At 36.7% G+C, this 22,946-nt stretch overlaps 1 protein-coding gene across 4 annotated transcripts in view; it reads left to right on the top strand.

Moving 5' to 3' along the window:
- grin2ca (glutamate receptor, ionotropic, N-methyl D-aspartate 2Ca) overlaps positions 1-22,946 on the top strand; it is a 107,446-nt gene that overhangs the window by 52,463 nt on the left and 32,037 nt on the right. For all 4 annotated transcript variants that reach the window (XM_051713703.1, XM_051713704.1, XM_051713701.1 and 1 more), the window contains exons 4-5: positions 12,726-13,324; positions 18,576-18,690. In XM_051713703.1, coding sequence (XP_051569663.1) covers positions 12,726-13,324; positions 18,576-18,690 — 714 coding nt within the window. The remainder of the gene's footprint in view (positions 1-12,725; positions 13,325-18,575; positions 18,691-22,946) is intronic.

Genomic DNA, 22,946 nt, shown 5'->3' on the forward strand with positions numbered 1-22,946 from the left:
TGGGGCATTGGGACCCACACAGACCCCAGCTGGCCTCCCTAATACCTCTTCCAGCAGCAACCTTAGTTTTCCCTAGAAGGTCTCCCATCCAGGTGCTAATCATGCTCATCCCTACTTAGCTTCATTGGGCAACTGGTCTTGAGCTACAGGGTGATATGGCTGCTGTCCATCTGTCTGTCTGTCTGTCCGTCCGTCTGTCTGTCTGTCTGTCTGTCTGTCTGTCTGTCTGTCTGTCTGTCTGTCCATCCGTCCGTCCATCCGTCCGTCTGTCTGGACTGCATACACAATGATTGATCAATTAAATAAAAGAGGAAATGATTACAAAATTGCATAGTTTATTTAGGATAATAATGATGATCTGCTGTTGTATGTGCTGGGGAACAGAAATAGCCTATTGTGTATTGTTTACAGGGCATTGAATTATTGTACCACAAATGGACACACACATACACACACAAAAAACTTTTGATTAGGAAAAGGTTTTAAAGGGATAGTTCACCCCAAAATTAAATTCTGCCATCGTTTACTCACCCCCATGGTGTTCCAAACCTGTGTTACTTTCTTTCTCGTGTGGAACACAAAAGGAATCGTCAGGCGGAATGTTAGAAGAAACTAAAACTTATAGTTTTGCAACAACATGACTGTGAGTAAATGTTGACAGAACTTTCAATTTTGGATGAACCTTCCCTTTGAAGGGGCCATATTCTTATAGCATTCTAGTTTTTATCTCTCTAAAATCCACCAATAATATCTTTAAGATCTGCAATACCAACACTGTATAGTATGTACAATATACTGTATACTTAGTTTAGAATTGACACATTGCACTAGTTTGTGTGATATGAGCCCTCATGAGGAAAGTTTAAGGGGTAAAATTACTATTTATGCCTCTCATTATAAGCTGCCATTGGCAGGCTGGCACAGTAGTCATCTCAGCTTCTGACTGATGAATGCCACCATCACACCAGATGGCCATCCTGTTGCCCACCTCTTGCATAGTACCAAAGAGAAATACCACCAGCCTCACTCTCTGCAAATCTGGTAGCCAAAGTCATCACATTCTGAGTACGGTATCTCAGTTAAAGGGGAAGTTCGCCCAAAAATAAAAATTCTGTCATCTTTAACTCATGGCATTTCAAATCAATATGACTTTCTTTCAAATGTGGAACACAAAAGAAAATGTTTTAATGTATATTGTGGTCCGTCTTCTCATTACGATCAGTTAAATCACACGCTTTCAGAAGATTTGAAAAATGACGTATCAGCTACCTTCTTATAGAATTTTTGTTTTTATCTCTCTAAATTCCACCTATAACGTTAGGTTTCCAAAAACCATCATAATTTAATTTTACTTTAATTTTACTTCAATCAGACTGCTTTTGCTACTGTATCTTTAAGAGAGTCAGGACCTCGGTTTAATGCCTCATCTCAAGGACGGTGCTTTTTTACAGTATAGAGACCCCATCACTATACTGGGGTAGAGGTCTTCACGGGTCCAAAAATGTGTGCCCGAACCCAAAGAGACCCAGAAATATACCACCGAGACCCAAACCGGACCCATCTATTATTTGAAAGCTTGGACCCGTAACCATGCAGAACTGAGAAATGCCAGACCCGGACCCGACCGGGAGACACAGACCCAATCGACACCGATTTCACAGTTGATTGCTACCAACAAGTTCATTTACAAGTTGTGAAAACAAAACTTTGTGTCTTACCTAATGTAACGTTAGTAGCCTTCTCCCCTGTGTCTAGCTGTGATGCATATAATCCATCCTCCTTGCCAAGAAAGTTGGTAAAATAAATCCAGGTTCTCTGTGATTCCTCTTTTGCTGACTGAAACAGCATAGCTAATCCACTCATTATTTCAGCTTCAAAAGTCCACTTGCTGTCACGTTTACGGATTAGAATCAGCTTTGCAGTTTTTTTGTATCTCGCATAAGATAACTTCGACTGTTTGCCTTTTTGAACTATAATAACGATTGCTCGTTCATAGATTGCTCGTTCATAGCCACTGCTAACGTTAGCAATACTAATTTGCTATCGTGTGCCTTAACTCCGCTCTGCCTCTGACGTCACTCAGCTCGTTGTGGCTCCACTCCATTTTTCACCTTATTTCCTGGCCCGCACTTTCTCATCCTAATTTTACAATGTTGCAAGTTACAACACACACACACACACACACACACACACACACACACACACACACACACACACACACACACACACATACACACACACACACACACACACACACACACACAGAGCACCATCATTATCAGCGCTGTCTTATCACGGTCAGGTCTTCTCGGATCGACTTGGGCATTACACATAATGTTAAACAGACCCGGGACCGCAGCAATAGAATTGGAACCGACCTGGACCCGGTTGACCGTATAAAATGTGGATCCAAACCCGTACGGGTCCCAGGTCAGGTCTCGGGTCCTCGGGTTAGGGTGGACCCGTGAAGACCTCTATACTGGGGCATTGGGACCCACACAGACCGCAGGGTGAGCACCCCCTGCTGGCCTCCCTAATACCTCTTCCAGCAGCAACCTTAGTTTTCCCCAGGAGGTCTCCCATCCAGATACTGACTCCTGACTCCTTTTCTTAAAAAAAAAGAGAGAGAAAATAGAAAAATCTGAGTTCCATTTATAGTGGAAGTGGCCAATCCGTAAAAATTAAAATACTCACTGTTTCAAAAGTATAGCCACAAGACATAAACTATGTGCACGTTAAGACAATTTTAGTGCGATAAAATCACTTACTGTTTCTGTGCAAAGTTATATCCAGTTTTAAAACTTTGTTGCTATGACTACATAATCCCAGTACACAACAATTGTAAAAATTTTAGTGTAAATAATACACAAGTTATAACAGAAGAATTAATGTAAGTGCTTTTATATAATTATTAACTTCACACTAATGCATTTAAACCCTCAAAAAAGAAAGTGCCTCACTGTAACCTCGATTTTTGCTTTTTTTAAAGAAAAGAAGGGATGGGTCAATTTTTTTGGTACAATTTTCAGAACAAATACATTGAGATATTGAATATTTTTTAAAAGGTTGAACAATATCGAGACACAGTTTTAACCACCCTACTAAACAAAACATAGACATATGTATGGCTTGTTTGGTCACCTGTTACCATAAAAAACCAGGGCAAATACAGGATGCTTTTTTAGACATTCATGGCCATACCTCTGATCCTATATACAGCGACCAGAATCCATTTTAGTCGACAGAAATTCATTTATTTGGACTGTGTTCATCTTGCAAGCCGTGTACAGAATCTAATCTCGTACCGAAGCGAGTGTTCATATGTCAACCATATGATGAGAATTAAATCATTGTGTGTTCCCTCTCACCAGTCAATCATGGATCTGCGGCATTCAAACTGTTTTTGGCTATACACAAGGGCAACTGCAGATATCTGGCAGAGGAGAACGCAGAAGGCATTAACTAGTTTCAGGCACGAGAAAATGGAATGGAGAATTAACATATCCTTCGCCAGTACGACTTTATGATTTCTAGGATGTGTAAATAAAAGTCATACTGATTCACTGGGTTGGTCTTGATATTTACTTTTCCTAGATGCTCCTTGGACACACACACACACACACACACACGTTGGTGCAGCTATCCTTTTGAGGACTCTCCATAGACATAATGATTTTTATACTGAACGAACTGTACTATACTTTATACTGTATCAAATAATAGAGATAATCTAACAATAGGAGAAAGAAAAGCAATACATCAATTACAAAAATGTACAGACATAATCATAAAACCAGCAGACAAGGGTTCCAATGTAATCATTATGGACAAACATCAATACCTATGGGAGGCTAGGAGACAACTGGAAACATTCATTACAAAAATAAATTATTTCAATTTTACAAATATTACAGGAGAAACGGTTCATAAATAAAAAAACAGGAAAATTCATGCTAATCTAGAAACGTGGACGGTCCCTTCTGAGGTCCCAAAGGGGAGACCTATTGTATCTGACTGTGACAGTGAATTTTATAACATGTCACAGTATATTGATTATTTTCTGAATCCAATTTCACAAACTCATGACAGTTATTTAAAAGATACATATGATTACATTTCTAAGATCAAAAAGAAAAACTTCCCTATGGGAGCCTTCATGTTCACAATTGACATAGAAAGTCTATATACAAATATTAATACAGAGTTGGGTTTACAAGTGGTCCAAAAAAGTTTTGAAACACATCCAGACCCAGACTGACCAGATGAACAGATACTTCAGCTTTTGGAAATTAGTCTTACCAGGAATGATTTTCAGTTTGATGATAAAACATATTTACAAATACAAGGGACAGTCATGGGCAAGAAGTTTGTCCCGTCGTATGCGAACATCTATATGGCAGAATGGGAAAATACCTTGTTTAAGAAATGTACACATTTACCTCTGCTGTATTATAGGTTTCTGGATGATGTCTTTGGGATCTGGCACCACAGGACAGCCCTCTTCAATGACTTTATCCAATTGGCCAACACGTACCATCTACATATGAAAATTAAACATAATAGCAGTTACAAGGAGTTAATCTTTTTAGATACAACAACATTTTTCATACCCTCTATAGATAGAAGTAAATCGTTACAGACAAAAATATACGTTAAACCTACAGACACACACACTTTATTACATAAAAGTAGTTTTCATCCCAAACACACTTTCAAAGGCTTGATTAAATCACAAATAATCCGATTTCACAGAATTTGCTCCCAAAAACAACATTTCCGGGAGGCTACTACAACATTATTCCAAGCACTTAGAGAAAGGGGTTATTCTAAAAGATTTTTGAGGTTCATCAAATCAACTACTCTACCGGAAATGGCAGTGGAGGGGAAGCGTTGCGTGGTGCCTGACCCTGTGGGTATTGTCCCGTTGATTACCACTTTGCCAGGTCAGGCTATGATACTCAACAGCAGGGTAAAAGAAGAATTCTCCAAAACTCAACAGATACATGAACCATTGCAAGGATTTAAAGTAGTTTCAGCATATAAGAAAACAACAAATTTTTAAGAATTATTGGTTAAGTCAAAGTACAGTTCAGATTCATATAGACCTCATATTCTGCAAGGTACATCTAATCATAGGGCATTTTTCCATAGGCTGAAGTACTTGACAGTAAGAAGGGAAGGATACCCAATTCCAGATAATATTACATTTCACACACAGAATGTAATTTACCTCATCACTTATCAACATTGTGGTAAACAATACATTGGTGAAACAAGATATTCTATAGAAATAAGGTTAAACCAGCATATTTATAATATAGGGAAGGACTACTGTAATACAGAATTAGCTGTTCATTTCAGACAGTATGGGATAAAATACTTTAGAATATCAGGTTTGCAGACTCATCCTCAAAGGTCCACTCAACAAAGAAGAAGATTAGAATATGTGTGGATCAATAGACTAGGGACTAGGTCTCCAGAAGATTTTAATTCGAAATTGTAGTTTAATTGGGAATTGGGACATTACAAATAAAGGACTAAAAAAAATTTCCCCTCTTTCTTCTTGTTTAAGGAAATAAAATAAATAATTGTATGATATTTCTTTATAAATATTAAACACCTTTCCAGGTAGGAGAGGGGGGAGTGCAGAGTAGGTTACAATGGAATTGATGGTCAATTTTATTCAAGAACATGCAGAATGAGAACATATATATATATATATATATATATATATATATATAAAATGAGAGGTATTGTATAAAACGCCATTTTTCGCACTTGTGTGGTTTGCTTTTTTTCTTATTTCTTTGTCTTTATTTTATTTTTTTTATTTTTTTTACGTGAATTATGATTGGATTGATTTTGAGCACTTTTTTTGTTGAATATTTACAACTTTATTATTTGTAGTTTCAGAAGTTATATTTTTGACCTATCATCTCGAAACATGGTTCTTGATTTTTTTTTAATATTTAATATATATATTATTATTATTATTATTTTTTTTTTATTTTAATATAAAAATAGTTTTTATACTACAACCTAAAGGTAATCTTTAGGTCCGGTAATCTTAACTCTAACCCTAATTATCAAAAATTTAAAATATAAAAATTATTCTAAAATACTGTGACCTAAAGTCCTGTCTGAGTTTCAACTTTAACCCTAACCATCATGAATTTAAATCATAAAAATGGTCTTAAATATTAGGACCTGAAGCCCTATTCTAAATTCAACTCTAAACCCTAACCATTAAGAATTTAAGACATAAAATTCAGCTCCCAAGCTTAAATTTGTTTCAACTATTTTTTTAATATATATATATATATATATAACCCGAACCTGAATCCTAACCTTAACCCCAACCCTAAACCTAATCCTAACCCTTGCTCTAACTGGACATTAATCCTGGTCAAAGCATGTTGAGTGCGGGAAAGAGGACTGGAGGGAGTGGGCTCGGTGAATGACTGATCAGGCTCCTGGGTAGGCTATGCCGTCGGTGGTGAAGGCAATGGCCGAAGTACCACCTAGGGCGTTACACGAGGTGGACAGGCCATCTGGGAATTGCCAACTGTTCTGTTCCACCTGGCTAGTCTCCTTACCAGCTCCAACTTGGTGAGAAATGTCTGACAGGATAATGAGCTGGGAATTGGTATTTAATCTTAATAAAGGGCAATTTGCATAGGATAGAAATAAGCTATATTTTCTCTATGATTATGCAAAATAATTAAAAATAATAATTTTCTTTATTTATCACACATTATACATTTGCACATATACGGTGAAATTCTTCTTTTTCACATATCCCAGCTAGGCTGGGGTCAGAGTGCAGGGTCAGCCATGATACGGCGCCCCTGGAGCAGATAGGGTTGAGGGCCTTGCTCAAGGGCCCAACAGTGGCATCTTGGCAGTGCTGGGACTTGAACCCCCGACCTTCTGATCAGTAACCCAGAGCCTTAACCGCTGAGCTACCACTGCCCTATATAATTTATAGGGCAGTGGTAATTTGTGTAATTTATATTTGTGTAAATATAAATTACACAAATAAATAAATGAGTAACAAACATCGTTTAGTATGTTTTTTAAATGATTTGAATTATAGGGACACTAGACATGTCCTCATAAACCACATTTATAGCATAATACCCTTGTAATTACCAGTTGGTAACCTAAAAAAATTTCCTCGAAAACCACTCAAACCCGCACACACACACACACACACACACACACACACACACACACACACACACACACACACACACACACACACACATTTTCTTTTTCTGGGAGGAATGCAGAGCCACAGGTCTTTCTAAATTTAACACAGTTGACTCTCTATTTTCCTTTGGAGATAAAGCATGCATAAGCATCAAAGCTATTATATTTATCTTTTTGACTGGACCAGGGCACCTATTGTTGAGTAATAACAGGAAAAATCAAGAGAAAACCAGAGAAATAGTGAATGTGTGACTAAAATATATTAATTTTTATATATATAAAAGTGTTGATCTGTAAATATGAGCTGCCTAGACCTATATGACCAAGACCAAAAATCAAATGTGGTCTAAAGAAATACAAATTCTGTCATCATTTACTCACCCGCATATTGTTCCAAACTCTCTGTCAACTCTTGCTGAATGGACGCCCTCCCGTTCTTTTCCTTACAATGAAAATGAATGGGGACTGGGGCTGTTGATCTCCAAAAATGACACACACACACACACACACACACACAAAAAACACCTTCAATTTGTTATTAAAATAGTACATAGGACTTGTACGTTATATTCCAAGTCTTCTGAAGCCATTCAATAGTGTTGAGTTAAGAACAGACCACATTTTAAGTCATTCTTCATTGATAATGAGAGGCAAGAACCAACAACAAAATGTAATTGATGCGGCATATTTAAATGTGAACGATTTTTAATTTAGATATGGTGTGTTCCACACACAAAGCTATCGTATGGCTTCTGAACACTTGGAATTTAGTGCACAAGTTGTATGAACGACTGGTGCTTTAGATTCTTTTAATTCTATGATCATTTACTCACCCTCATGCCATCCCAGATGTGTATGACTTTCTTTGTTCTGCTGAACACAAATGAAGATTTTTAGTAGAGTATCTCATCTTTGTAGGTCCATACAATGCAAGTCAACAGGGCCAGAACTTTGAAGCTCAAAAATCATGAAAAAGGCATAATAAAAGTAATCCATATGACTCCAGTGGTTAAATCCATGTGTGGGTGAGAAACAGATCAATATTTAATATAATATTTAAGATATTGAACTTTTTTTTACTATCAATCTCCACTTTCACCTTCACATTCTTCTTCTTATATTTTTGGTGATTTGCATTCTTCTTGCATATCTCCAACTTCTGGGCAGGGAGGAGAATTTAAAGTAAAAATACTGTAAATATTGATCTGTTTCTCACCCACACCTATCATATTTCTTCTGAGGACATGGATTAAACCGCTGGAGTCATATGGAATACTATTATGCTGCCTTTATGTGTTTTTTGGAGCTTCAAACTTTTGGACCCTGTTGACTTGAATCATATGGACCTACAGAGCTGAAATATTCTACTAAAAATCTTAATTTGTGTTCAGCAGAAGAAAGAAAGTCATGCACATACAAGTAATAATGGTTTGGAACAACATGAGTGTGAATAAATGAAGGACTTTTCATACTTAGTTGAACTTTTCATACTATCCCTTTAAATGAAACTAGAATCTTAATTTCCCTAGCTTGAAGCTCAAGAGTAGTACTTTTAATACCGTACAGACTGACATCGTCTTGTCTGTATATATAACATGTCTGTCAACTGTGCTGAAAGCCTGCTGGATTTGCTGTCTGTAGGTAATTCTGTAATACATGTGCAAAATATATATATGTGTTAATACGGCACAGGATCTGATAGCGAATTCACTGCAGAATTTCTCTGCAGTGTCCGTGTGTGGTGCTGATGAGGGTGGTAATCCTTTCCAAAGCCCTGCATTTAGATACAGCATGTGATGTCAGCATGGGGGGAGGGGCCTGGGAAAGAGGGGGGAGGAGACTGAGCCAAAAAAATGGAGCTGCCAAGTACTTTGAGTCACCAGCAACATACTGCAACACACACACACACACACACACACAGTACAGGCAGTTTTACTACATATTAGACAGAAATAGGTGGGAAAAAATAGGTAGATAGATGACATTCATGATAGCTTAAGCTTGACATAATCCTCCTGGCAATACATTATCATTATCATGTAATACAATTTAATATTGCAGTCTGTTGAGAGGCGTTTCACATCTCAGCATGTGGGTTTGCCAGATTGTTTTGTTGTCCTATGTAGGTCATTTAGTAAATAGTGATTTTGAAAATGTGTTTTTTTGTTGTTTTAAAAAAAAAAAAAAATTATATATATATATATATATATATATATATATATATATATATATATATATATATATATATATATATATATATAAAGCGACTTATGGTATGCTTATTACAGTGAAAAATGCATGTTCGGTAAAGGGCACAATGATGATTCATGATTCCCTTCTGGCAGGGATTAAACCAACAACCTTCTGGTCACTATTGCTAAACTCTGAGCATGCTGCAGTAGGAAGCCACAGGCCAGGAAATGTCAAATAACAGCTTCATTCAGGTGTTAAACTGGAATTTTGTATATAGGAAAGCCATAATATTTCGAATAAAGATATGGATTACGTAACTGTGGCGACATTTTTTCAAGATGATATTACATGACACATGAAACGGCAGGTGAAATGTCCACTGTGTGGCGCTAAAACTGAGTTAATTTTTTCCCATACAGATGAGGTTTTTAAGGTTAATGCTTTAATGAGTTTTAAATCAACAAAACCTACCTACCTATCCTCAACATTACACCTAAACCTAACCGGTAGTGTCATAAAGCACAAATGTAAGTTGAAAAACACAATTACCAACAACCTGGTCTCATAGTGAAAATGTGATTTTTTTTTTTTTTGTGCAAAACTTGTTATATGGGTCTCCAGGTACAATTACCTGCAGTTTCCATGTGAAATGAACACTAGAGGCACTACAACAACTTTGTGTTTTGTTTACTTTCACTCAAATCATGACTTTAATGGCTGATTATGACTTTATAAATACTTATTTATCTCTCTGTTATTCAGATCCTGCTGTTTTATGATATTGACACACTTTTACTCTAACGCATCTTTTGAAAAACAATATATTTCAATGCTTGCATTACAGATCCACCTACATATATACACTTATTCCATCATGATTAGTTTGTGTTGTAGCTCACCTGATAAGGCATTTGATTTAAAGTTGGAGGACCACGTTTCAAGACCAGTCATGAAGTCAAACTGACACTTGACATTACAAAGTCATAGAAGTGGCATAATGATGCGGTTGGTTCAGAAAATGTGATTTTTCATTTTGCTTCTGCATTTTAAAACATGAATGGTTAGGTTTAGGCATTGATAAGGTAAGGATGTATTTTTTAATGTCGCATATATATTTTAAAACATTATTGGTTAGGTTCAGGCATAAGTTTTACGTTAGAGAGGTATGCTTTAAAAACATCCATCTAAAATTCACCTTAAAACCTCGTCTGAATACGACACCATTTTACTCGCTTTTGGCGCCACCAGCTGGACATTTCACTGTAAACCTGCAGCAAAATGTGTAATACAGCACATACATTTTGAATTGCAAAAATGTTGTCATGTTCACATAAATTTCATGAGATCAGGCTGATTACTGAAGCAACCATGTCATTTTGTGGTGCTTTTATGACACTTTAGGCACACGTATCGACTTGCATGCTCTTCAGGACTCATACCCCGGTCCTTCACATCACAAATGCAATGCTCAATCAGTTCAGCTTCTGTGCAATTGGATTGTGTTTCAAAAAGTTTTTAAATGTAGTTGTTTATATAATGTTAAAATGTTAAAATGTATCACCTTTAGTCATGTACTATAGTAAAAATCTTTTGATGCCATAGCATTGTATGAAGAACAGGGTGTAGGTAAGTGTTTATGAACTGATAATCTGCTTTTTTACACTTGATTTGTGTAAAAGGAAATATACATTTTTATATAAGTTTTACTCTTGATTTGTGTAAAAGGAAATATAAGTTATTCCCCAAAAAGCATAATAACCCATGTCAAAGCCCTGCTGTAATAATACTATATACATATGCTTTCTAGAAAACAAACAAACAACAGAATAAAATAAATGTTCAATCAAAAATGAACTGGACTGGAGCAGACTGGTAATGGAACGGATTGAAAACAAATAACCATTTTTTTGCTTCTTTGAACCCAGTTTGACCCCACACTACATCCAAGTCAGTTTGCTTAGAGTTCATTACCATAATCAATAACCTAAAACGATCAACTGACAGCTCCTACTGTAGCTAATTTGTGCATTTTTTGGCACACTGTAGTCATTCTGTTAGTGTTTCAACCCTTATTGAAATTTGCCATGACTGATAAGGAACTAATAAAGATGGTCCAAAATGTCTTTTGCTTGAAATAGTATTCAAGGTTAATATATATCAAAGAATGGAGGACACACTGGCCAAGATATATCCTTATAATGAGAAAATACTTAAGATACCCTATCAAAATATTCCAGCCCCTTACGTTCTAGTAAATTATTTTGCTGATTACTTGAAGTTTCAGATATTCTGTAGAGTTTCATGAAAAAATGCTTGTAATTTTGTAATGGGACCAATTTATAAATATCTAACCTATTATATTACCTGTAACAGTTTTGGAGCATTTAAAGGGGTCACTGAACAGGTGGAATAAAACGTCCCATTCACAGCCTAACGAACAGGCTTACCCTACTTTCTCAAAGCTTTTGTCTAAAGGACATCATTGTGTAACATTGAAACTCTCTCTCAGGAAACAGTTTAGAACAATATTAATATCCTCTCGTGGTATCAGTTGGCCTTCACCTTCTAGATAAAAACACGGTCAAGTTTAGGTATAGCTCATCTAAAATGATGAATTATGTTTATACACACTAAATTTAATCTAAGATCTGCCACTTATTTGAAATGTTTGCAATGATTTTCTTGGCACAAACATGCTTAAAATTTACCCAGATTCTCTTAAAGGAATGTTAAGGAAGTTAAGATCAGTCGACAGCATTTGTGGCATGATGTTGAATACTACAAAAATAATTTTGACTCGTTCTTCTTTTATTTAAAAAAACAAAAACAAAACAAAAATCTCAGTTACAGTAAAGCAGTAGGTGTCAAGCCTGAGTGCCCATTGTACATAGGTGCCTGGCTGGCAGAAGATGCCCTAAACCCACCCCCACCCTAATCCTAACCATATTGAGCCTGTAAGGCTAAGTACCCTGCCAGGAACAACCTGAGGCACCTTTCTCCCATCAGGAGCCTGAGTCTGGTTTGTTCTCTGTCTGTACAGCTGTGCATTGCCTATACAGCTGGAGTTTTGCTTACTGCCCCCTGCTGAAAACAGGTGTTACTTCAAGCTTGAATTTCTCCGATGGTAGGAATATGAAGTTTTTTTAGGTTGACCAATAAATGTTAATTTTTTAATTTTAATTCAGTTTTATTCTCCTTGATACAACTAATTTGAACAGATTTTGGTTTTCACAGCCTAAAGCCATATATAGAGAAATGATTGTACTAAAATTGTAAGCACTTGCTGAAGTCAACGCCTCAATTTCCTTTCTTTCTTACAGGGTGATGGCTCTACGTTCCTTCAGCTGGGCTCCTCCATTGAGCAGCAGATTAATGGAATGTTTAAGATGATGGAGGAATACAACTGGGACAGTTTTGTGGTAGTAACCAGCTTGTACCCAGGCTACGACACCTATGTGGACTACATTCGCTCCTTCATCGATACTTCCTATTTCCTTTGGGAGTTGCAGGACACTTTGACGTTTGATATGTTGGCCGATGGCATGAATGACCTCCGTGCCCGACGGTTACTTCAACAGATTGATGCCCAGGTACTGCTGGTGTACTGCTCCCATGACGAGGCCCAATACCTGTTTACCATGGCCAGAGATGTGGGTTTGGTTGGTCCAGGGTATATCTGGTTTATCCCGAGTCTTGCAGTGGGAAACCCCAATATGGCACCTCCAGAAAGTTTCCCCATTGGATTGATCAGCATTATCACGGATCGCTGGAAGATGAGCTTGAGAAACAGGGTCAGGGATGGTGTTGCGATTGTGGTGAAAGGGGTGGAGAGCTTCCGCAAGCAGAGGGGGTTTATTCCAGATGGACACATGGACTGTCAGAGTCAGCTGCGGCCATCCACCAATGAGACTCTCTACAGGTGAGTGGGAGTTGACCCTTCGCTAAGCTCAAAGCCCCACTTGTTTACAGTTTTTTTGCTCAGACAGCCTTTACCATTCATTGCATAGAAAAGAATTGAAGATTTTCATAAACAGCATGATTCCCAGTAAAATTTGTTCATAAAGTGCTAACAGTTAAATTGATTCTTGCGTGGGCTGGAATGAAGTGTGACATTGCAAAGCCATTTTCCTTTCTACTTTACTTGCTAAACTATGCAGTAATATAATTAGAAACCCGGAGACTGTGAATCAGAATTTAAGCAAATTATTGTCACAATCAATTGAAAAGAGAGAAGCCTAATTTGATAGTGGGAGGGGTGATGCTATGTGCGGTGGGATGTCAGTGCTTTCGGAGTGGGTTCATCTGCTGTCATCTGGCTTCGTACTATATTGATCCCTGCCCATATAGATATTTTGATTTTTCTAAAGAAAAATGATTAGGGTTGCCCAGCAACACAGTATGTGTGTAGGCTATGTTTTTATTCTTCCATTGTTAAACTGCCAAAAGTAATCACCTCATAGGGTAATTGGGCATGATGAACGGGAGCCAGCTGATATGTGATAGCTGTGTGTTATGTGTAAACCTTACTCCCCTGGCCTCAAGAGGCGCACTAGCGACTGACACTAGAGGCTGTAGCCTTTAGCCTCCTCGTTAGCGCATGCCTCACATGCCAGCTGATGCAGAGCGGAACGAGCACGGCTGGTTACACATGCAAACAATCCATTAAAAATTAGTTTGTTATAACTATAAGAAGGAAATATATGGTTGTTCATTCAAATGTTGATGTAATCACTAAACTAACAATACTAATGTATGCTCATCTGTCATGTAAGCCTGTTTTGTTTCAGCCAGTATAGAGCTTTGTCATGCCTGTTTGGTCACTTGTTTGATTCATGGTAGGGGTGGGAATCACAAAGTAACTGGCGATACAACGTTATATCCGTATCTAGGTCACGATACGATATTATTGCAGTTCTTTATTTTTGGTGTATTGCCATTCAAAATTGTGATATATTGTGATATTTTACTCACTGTTTCTCATTATTCTTCAAAGTACTTCAGTGAACTGTTTCCAAATCACCAAATGCATGTTAAATTAATATAAAAGTGTCTGAAATAATTTGAATATAACAATTTATTTGTGAACATAAGCAATTCTGACCCTCAAATAAGTATTTTTATATTTGACTTTGACCTTTTAAAAAAAAAAAAACAGCCTTCTGAGAACTGAACATATAAAATATTAAGTCCTGCAGTTCTTGCAACTTAAAGGGATAGTTTAAACAAAAAGCAGAGGTGAACTATGTTTTTGGAAGTACACTAAACACAGTTTATAGTATACATTTACATTGGATATAAGATATTTTTTACCGTCTAAGCACAGCTAGATGGAACCTTTTGAATTTGAAACATTTTTTAACTTTAAGGTGCTATGTCAAATCGAACCAAACTTAAATAAAACCTTATTTAATTTAGTTCACACTTTAAAAATCATTTGTTTTCTACTCCATAACAGACATTGTTTTCCTTTCATCAAGCTCTTAATGATTTAAGGAATCTTTATGAATACCTGAAGCAAACAATGACAGTTTATTTCCTAATATCTAACACCATTCTAACAGAACATACAGTATATGACACATTATTTTGGCATATGCAGCATTGTGGTTCCCTCACGCTAGTGTGTCTTTGATAGCTCGCGCAGCATATTCAATTTGTGTAAAGTACCGTCATCTGGTACAGTAAAGTGCCGACCGTGAGATGAATATATATATTTTTTCTTTTAATGAAGGTTTAGAAAACCTTGGACAAGGCAAAATGCAGCCAAACTGTGGATTTGGCAAAAAAAAAAAAAAAAAGAAAGTGGGGGAAAAAAAAAGTGGGGTAAAAAGAAAGAAAGAGGAAGGCAGATTTTGAATAGTCTCCGACGCATCCATGCTGTCAACAACTTTTCCATGTTCTGGGTGACATCTGAAGAGTTCCGTTCTGTTTCAGAAGTAAAGTATAATAACTGCTCCATCTATTGGACTGTTGTTTAAGTACTTTATCGATTTGGTTAAGTCAGAGAATGGTTTTTTCCCATGACCATAAAATTAATGGGGAAGAATGTAAATAACAATAACAATTTTTGGTGCGTGAACATATTTTGCAATACTTTAACATATTGATTTTTCCCCCACCTCTAATGCTGGTGGTTAAAGGAATTTACTCGGTTAAAAGAATTTGCAAAAATGTGCATCCTTAGTTCAGACTGATCACATTGTGAATTCAGCAACAGTAGGTTGAAAGTTTTGCTTCTGAAATCAGTCTGTGCTTACTGAAATTCGAATCGCTGCCCCCAGTGGCCAAAGCTGGAAGTGTTGTTAAATGTAAGGGCACGTGTGAGCTCCAGTTTGTGGGTAAAATGTCCACAGAGTGGTGGCAAAAATTAATTATAATTGACTTAATACAGTCAACAGGAATGCATTTTATTAACTCTACTAACCGTCAGTGGACTAAAAATGTATTTTTAGAGCGAAAATGCAACCTCCAAATCACGTTCACCATTGTTTATGTAAATGAGATTCCTTCCTGGTTCCCATGTGTCCAGAACCTGTGTTTCAGAGGTTGCTCACCCAACATTCTATTAGTAGTGCAAGAGGGAAATTTATACATGCTTGAAATTATGGAAAAATGTCTGATGGGAGATGCTGCTTGTTAGTAATTCGGCAGAATGGGGTTGATTTCAGGGTACGTAAATGTTCAGAAACAACATGCCAATTTTCTGTGTGATCATGCTGTACTGTAGCATTTTTGAAAAGCCTATTTATTGTGCTATCCTGACTGTGCATCATTATATGGCCAGTTCCATTTTATTGTTTGCATACCATTGTTTATCCCTGCTGTCTACGACCCTATCAGAACAGACCTTCAAACTATTTGAGCTACAACCCACCAGTTGAGAACCACTACTACTGTATAAACTTCAGATAGTGAGCATGTTAGGATGCAATCATAGTTTTGGTAGAGATTTTGAAGATCAAATCAAAATCAAAAGAGGGTTTTGCAAGTGAAAATGCAAGTGTACAAATGTATGTCATCATGTTCGAATTCAACAGCAGAGTAACAAAAAGCCCCAAGACCCTTTAGATTTACCTGACCCAACAGAAACGCAAAAGCCAAATTAAGGTGGATTGATACAAAGTGACAGGAAAGTTTGAACCTTAGCCAAAAGTTTTCTGTAACAGTGCCAAAAACCGAGGTGCTCACTTTGCCTACCACTGTCCAGTCTGTGCCATCCAGATTTAGATGCAGAGATCAGAGGCGAAGATATCGCATGTGATGTGCCCTTTCTTGCCAGGGCTGCCCAAAAGGGCAGTCTGGTGTCATCTGTGCCAGGGAACACAACAAATCCTGTTTGGTCAGAAAATATTTTAATCATCCAAAGGGGGCCAGAGTTTGCACGGCCGAGGTGGAGAGAGGTGCTTTGTGTTTGGTGCAGTCCAAGATCATTAGGTTATAAATTGTACGAGAGATCTGTGTGTGTGTGTGTGTGTGTGTGTGTGTGTGTGTGTGTGTGTGCAGTATGCCATTATTAAAGAGATAGTTCACCCCAAAATTAAAATTCTGTCATTATTTACAACCATCATATTATCCCAAACCCATATTTTTTTTCTCCCATGGAAATGAATGAATTGTCACTGAATGGAAAAGAGCTGCATGAAGATTGTTCAAAAATGTATACTTTGGTTTCTACTGACAGCATGACAGCATACAGGTTTGGAACAACATAAGAGTAAGTAAATAATGGCAGAACTTTCATTTTTGTGTGAATCATCCCTTTAAATGGCTTTACATTTGAAAAATACCACACCACTGTTCAAAAAGAAATTTCTCACCTCATATACAAGCTTCCTCAAGGAAAATGTTAAAATCCAACTATAGCATGACTTCTTGACAATGTAATCTTGCTTTAGAGGGGAGTTAGTCTCTTAAGTCTTTACTCAATCAGTTTGGGGCATAAAGATAAAATACCTCATCCAGAACAGTCATTATTGATGGGCCACTTTAAATTAAGTCTGATTTTAATGCGCTTGTGATGAAGTCATTTTACCTGTTAATGAGATTACAGCAGATTACCAGATTATGCTGGCTTTTCACACAGATGACACTCAAGCGTGCCCATAATACTCAGGGGGCATTCATCACCTCTGCTAGGACTTGTACGTGTGTGTGTGTGTGTGTGTGTAAGTGTGTATAGAAGGGTTTGATGAAAAATGATGTCCAAGATCCCACCTGCATTGAGATTATAATGCATGATGAATCACGTTGCAGCAATTATCTGATTTAATAAAGCTTTGAACAAACTAATGCAGTGTTCAGTATTTAAAAATCAACCGGACTTTGAAAGTGCTAATTTAGTATGTTGTGATGATATATTCCCCTCTATCTGGGATGCTTTGTAAATTGCACATTTGATGATACCAACATGCAAAAATAGCATTATCCTGAATGTATTCAAAACATTATCCTGACAAATTCTTGCATGAAAAAAGCAGCAATGAGCTGGAGATTTAAACAGGTAACAAGTTTTAAAACTCATGTGACTTGGGTGAATTGTGTAATTTCCGCACCACTAGTGTCACTAAACGGAATTGTAAGTATTGTTTGAGCCATTAGCATTAGATTCATCTCAATGGCAAATACTTAGCTTTGCTAATCCAATAATTACTCCAAAAATCCAATAATTACAAGGATGGCTGTTAAAACCCTGAGAGGCTAGGAGACTGTGTGGTAGGGTGTTCTGGGTGGTTGCTAGGTGGTTACTTACTGTCCCATGTCAAAAGAGCCAAAGTCTCTATGATATTCCTGTCCCTAAATATGGCCTTTATTAAGAGTTTATGGGACTTTTTCACCTGTTTTATTGTCCACCAGGCGAGAATGTGATTAAAATTGCTTAGAAAAGTGATAGTACACCTCTCCTCAACAAGACACACATTTTGAGGTGTCATATTGGAAACAACGTGGAGGAGTTACACGTTAAAGTTTAATACTTAGGGTCTAGGGTTTGTTCAAATCCCTAACCATAAGTGTGATCAAAACAACACTAATTATGAATGAAAATTATGATAAGATGTAATTTTCTCATTAAAAAAAATCTTTAAATCATGATTGATAATGTGAACATTTTAATTAAATATGAATTAAAAAATGTTATTAGATACTGAGCTGCTTTGTGTCTCTTTTCACAGGCATATGCTGAATGTGTCTTGGGAGAACACAGATTTTTCCTTCAACAGTGATGGATACCTGGTCAACCCTTCCATGATAATCATCACTTTGGACCGCGGGAGACAGTGGGATAAGGTAAGAACGTCTGATGTTTGTAAAATAATGACTCATTTACCCATCTTATTTTCTCTTTAAAGGGATAGTTAACCAAACTATTAAAGTTCTGTCATTATTTGATCACCCTTAAACCCGTATGACTTTCGGTCTTCAATGGAATACAAAAGGAGATTTTAAAGGGATAGTTCACCCAAAAAACTAAAAAATTATTTCATAATTTATTCACCATTATGCCAGCCCAGATGTGTATGACTTATTTATTTCTGCAGAACACAAATTAAGATTTTAAGAAGAATATTTCAGCTCTGTAGGTCCGTACAATGCAAGTGAATGGTGACCAGAACTTTGAATCTCCAAAAATCACATAATGGCAACATAAAAGTAATCCATAATACTCCAGTGTTTACATCCATATCTTCAAAAGTTATATAATAGCTGTGGGTGAGAAACAGATCAATATTTAAGTCCTTTTTTACTATAAATCTCCACTTTAACTTTCATATTCTTCTTCTTTTGTTTTTTGGCAATTCACATTCTTTGTGCATATCACCTACTGGGCAGGGAGGAGAATTTATAGTAAAAACAAACAAAAAAAAGAAATGGCTTAAATATTGATCTGTTTCTCACCCACACCTATCATCACTTCTGAAGACATGGATTTATTAACTGGAGTCTTTATACAGCCTTTATGTGACTTTTGGAGATTCAAAGTTCTTGCCACCATTTACTTGCATTGTATGGACCTACAGAGCTGAGATATTTTTCCAAAAACCTTAATTTGTGTTCTGCAGAAGAAAAAAAGTCACACATGTAGTATGGCATGAGGGTGAGTAAATGATGAGAGAATTTTCTTTTTTGGGTGAACTATCCCTTTAAGGCAGAAAGGTATCTTTTTTTTTTTTTTTCAAACAATGACATTGAATGGTGACTGAGGCATGACTAAAGTCATCCTGTCTAACATCTACTCTGGTGCTCTATGGATGAAAGAATGTCATACAGGTTTGAAACAACATGAAGGAGAGTAAATTGTGACCGCATTTTCATATTTTGGTGAACTATCCCATTTAAAAGGTTTCACCTCCAATGACACTGTCATGATGTATTTCTCAATATTTGATGCACCTCTGCAGGTTTGATTGCCTTCATTCTAGTCAGGATGTCATTGATAAATAGCACACACACACCTTAGTGTTATTAGGGTGAAAAGAAGCAGCACTTTATGTAAAAATGAAATATTCATTTTTTTTTTTATGTGAATGCTCTGAAATTGGAAATTGGTGGGGGGAACTTCCTATTAAACCGAGATGTTTGCTTTTTACCAGAGCTGGATGACATCTGCGCACATTCTGGTTTTATGACCAAAATGCCCTCAGATGCATTTTGTTTTTATAGTGGTCAACCTGAATTATTGCACATACAATTGAAAATCATTTTGTTCCCATTTTTGGTTATGTTCTACAAAAAATTAGTTAGTTTTCAGTTTTCATTCCTTGAACCGTTTTTAGTCCCTGGTTGTAAGAACTTCAGATTTTCAATTCATTTGTTTTTTTCTGTAGACTGATCTCATGAAAATTACGTGAATGTGGCAACATTTATGCGAAATGATATTACATGGTTCTTTGCATGTATGTCCATTGTGTGGCTCTAAAAGTGAGTTAAATGATTTTACAAACAGATGAGTTTTTATTTTTTTCCTCCCCTTTTCTCCCCTATTTGGAATGCCCAGTTCCCAGTGTGCTCTAAGTCCTCGTGGTGGCATAGTGACTCACCTCAATCTGGGTGGCGGAGGACGAATCTCAGTTGCCTCTGTGTCTGAGACCGTCAATCCACACATCTTATCATGTGGCTTGTTGAGCGCATTACCGCGGAGACATAGCGTGTGTGGAGGCTCATGCTATTCTCTGCGGCATCCACGCACAACTCACCACGCGCCCCACCGAGAGCGAGAACCACATTATAGCGACCACGAGGAGGTTACCCCATGTGACTCTACCCTCCCTAGCAACCGGGCCAATTTGGTTACTTAGGAGACCTGGCTGGAGTCATTCAGCACGCCTTGGATTCGAAATCGTGACTCCAGGGGTGGTAGTCAACAGATGAGGTTTTTAAGGTCAATGCTCTATCAAGTTTGAAATAAACAAAGCTACATTCCCTACCCTAAACCTAAACCTAACTGATAGTGTCATAAATAGCAAATGTGACATGAAAAATGCAACTGCTGAATCACGCCATTTTGTGGTGCTTCTATGACAACTTCGTCTCATGTGTCGACTCTTGTGCTCTTTAGCTCTCGTACCCTGGTCCTTTGCATCGTAAGTGCAATGCTCTATCAGTTGAGCTACTGTGAATTTGATCACACTTGAACAAGCTTGTAATTGTAGTTGGTTATAATGTGTCATTTTACAAGTAATTCACTATAGTAAAAGTGTTTTGATGTCATAAGACAGCATTGTGAGAGGAACAGGTCAAAAGTAAATATTTTTGAACCGATAATCTGCCATTTATCTCATGACTCAAACAGTGTTGTTATAGCACCTCTAGTGTTCATTTTAGCGTGAAACTGCCGCCATATGTACAGCAAGCCAATAAATACCATTTTGCAAAAATATAGGTATAGTAACGTTATTCTATGAAACCAGGATTTTTTTTATGAGTATAGTTTGTAATTTGTTTTCATAAAGAATCGCTGTACCCATTGTTGTCATTTATGCCAAGCATTTTGGACTTTTTTACAAAAATGTATATATGGTTACCATGGGAATAAGAAGAGCACATCTTTACCAGGGTAGCAGAATGATAATTTGAAGATCAGAAATGTCATTCATTTTTAAATGTTTACATCATGATCTGAGAGTAGATTTATTAGGTGTCAATACCAAACCAGCCAGTATTTGATTATTTGAATTCAGAAATAATTCATTTCTTTTTGTCATTATAAGTTCAAAGTTAGTTAACTGCTTGTCATTACCATCACACATTATATCAAACTCCATTTGAATGTTGATTGATCAAGGCCTTGATCACTATTACAGGCTATTCCAGGCAAAAACAAGTATTTTCAAGTACAGTCAAAAGTGCCCCTAATTGACAAATCACCCTCATGCAAATGTGCACAAAATGATATCGCAAATACTTTCACACAATGCCAACACTGTTTACATTACCAACAGGAAAGATGCCAAACAGACTGTTTGTATTGGTTCAGGTCCTCAAAAAGTGCCTTCAGCAGTCTATAAGTAATTACTCGCTACTGATATTTTCTTCAGGCTGGACTCGGTTTATATTGGGTGTGGAATCTTGCCCAAAGGGCCTTGGCAGAGGCTGTGATTTTTGCTCCAGGTGGTGTAAAGCTATATCAGGAGCCGAGACTGATGCAATACGTGTATAGCTGAGAGAGGGGAAGCCATGAAAAATAGAACAAAGCTCCAAATGAGATGTCGACGATTTCAACTCGTGGTGCCAAAATCAACACAATCTATTTAAAACAAGGTAGAATATCATGACAATGCAATTCTGTTACTTTCCACAGTGATTAGACACTAATACAGAATAGGGAATTTTTGTAAGCTAACAAGAGTATGTTTTTTATAAAGCCCTGTCAAAAAAGGAAATCTGTGCCTTGGCTTTAATGGGCATGCACCAACAATAACTTCCAGAGTAAAATCTTTTTGCTCAGAGATTGCTCTTTCATGGCTCAGGAGACTTAATAGGGGTCTTAGTTATGTTTCATTGAAGTATCAACTTTGTCTCAGATGTTTCTCAATTATTAGACAATTGTTGAAATTGTAAGTTAGAGCAATAAAATAATTGGGTTTTTCTTCAACTTCTGTTCAATATATTCCATGTCCCAGGAGTTGATTTTTATTAAAATGAAAAGATTTAAACTTTTTTCTTCTTTTTATATGATGGTCATGTAAAATGCACTTGAACACTTTTTTTACCAGGTCTTCATTGTATTTCTTTGGTACTTTTTGAATGCTTTTTGTGTATAGATTTTTCTGTTTTAGCCTAGTCCCTGACTCAGACTTTGAATATTAAACTATGAAAATCCATTATAAAAATACAAATTATTACATGTTTAAAATGATGATAATCTAAAAAAATAGTGAAACAAACTTAAACCATTTAAATATTTATTGTGTGAAAATTAATCTTTTTTTTTTTATTACGAATCCATCACACTAATTTTGCCCTAAACATGTTTTTTTCAAAAGTTAGTGAACTTGTTAACCAAGTCAACAAAAGTGTCAGTGAAGAGCATGCTTGAAATTAAA

Source organism: Myxocyprinus asiaticus, chromosome 13 (assembly GCF_019703515.2).
Source record: "Myxocyprinus asiaticus isolate MX2 ecotype Aquarium Trade chromosome 13, UBuf_Myxa_2, whole genome shotgun sequence".
NCBI classification, from domain to species: Eukaryota; Metazoa; Chordata; class Actinopteri; order Cypriniformes; family Catostomidae; genus Myxocyprinus; species Myxocyprinus asiaticus.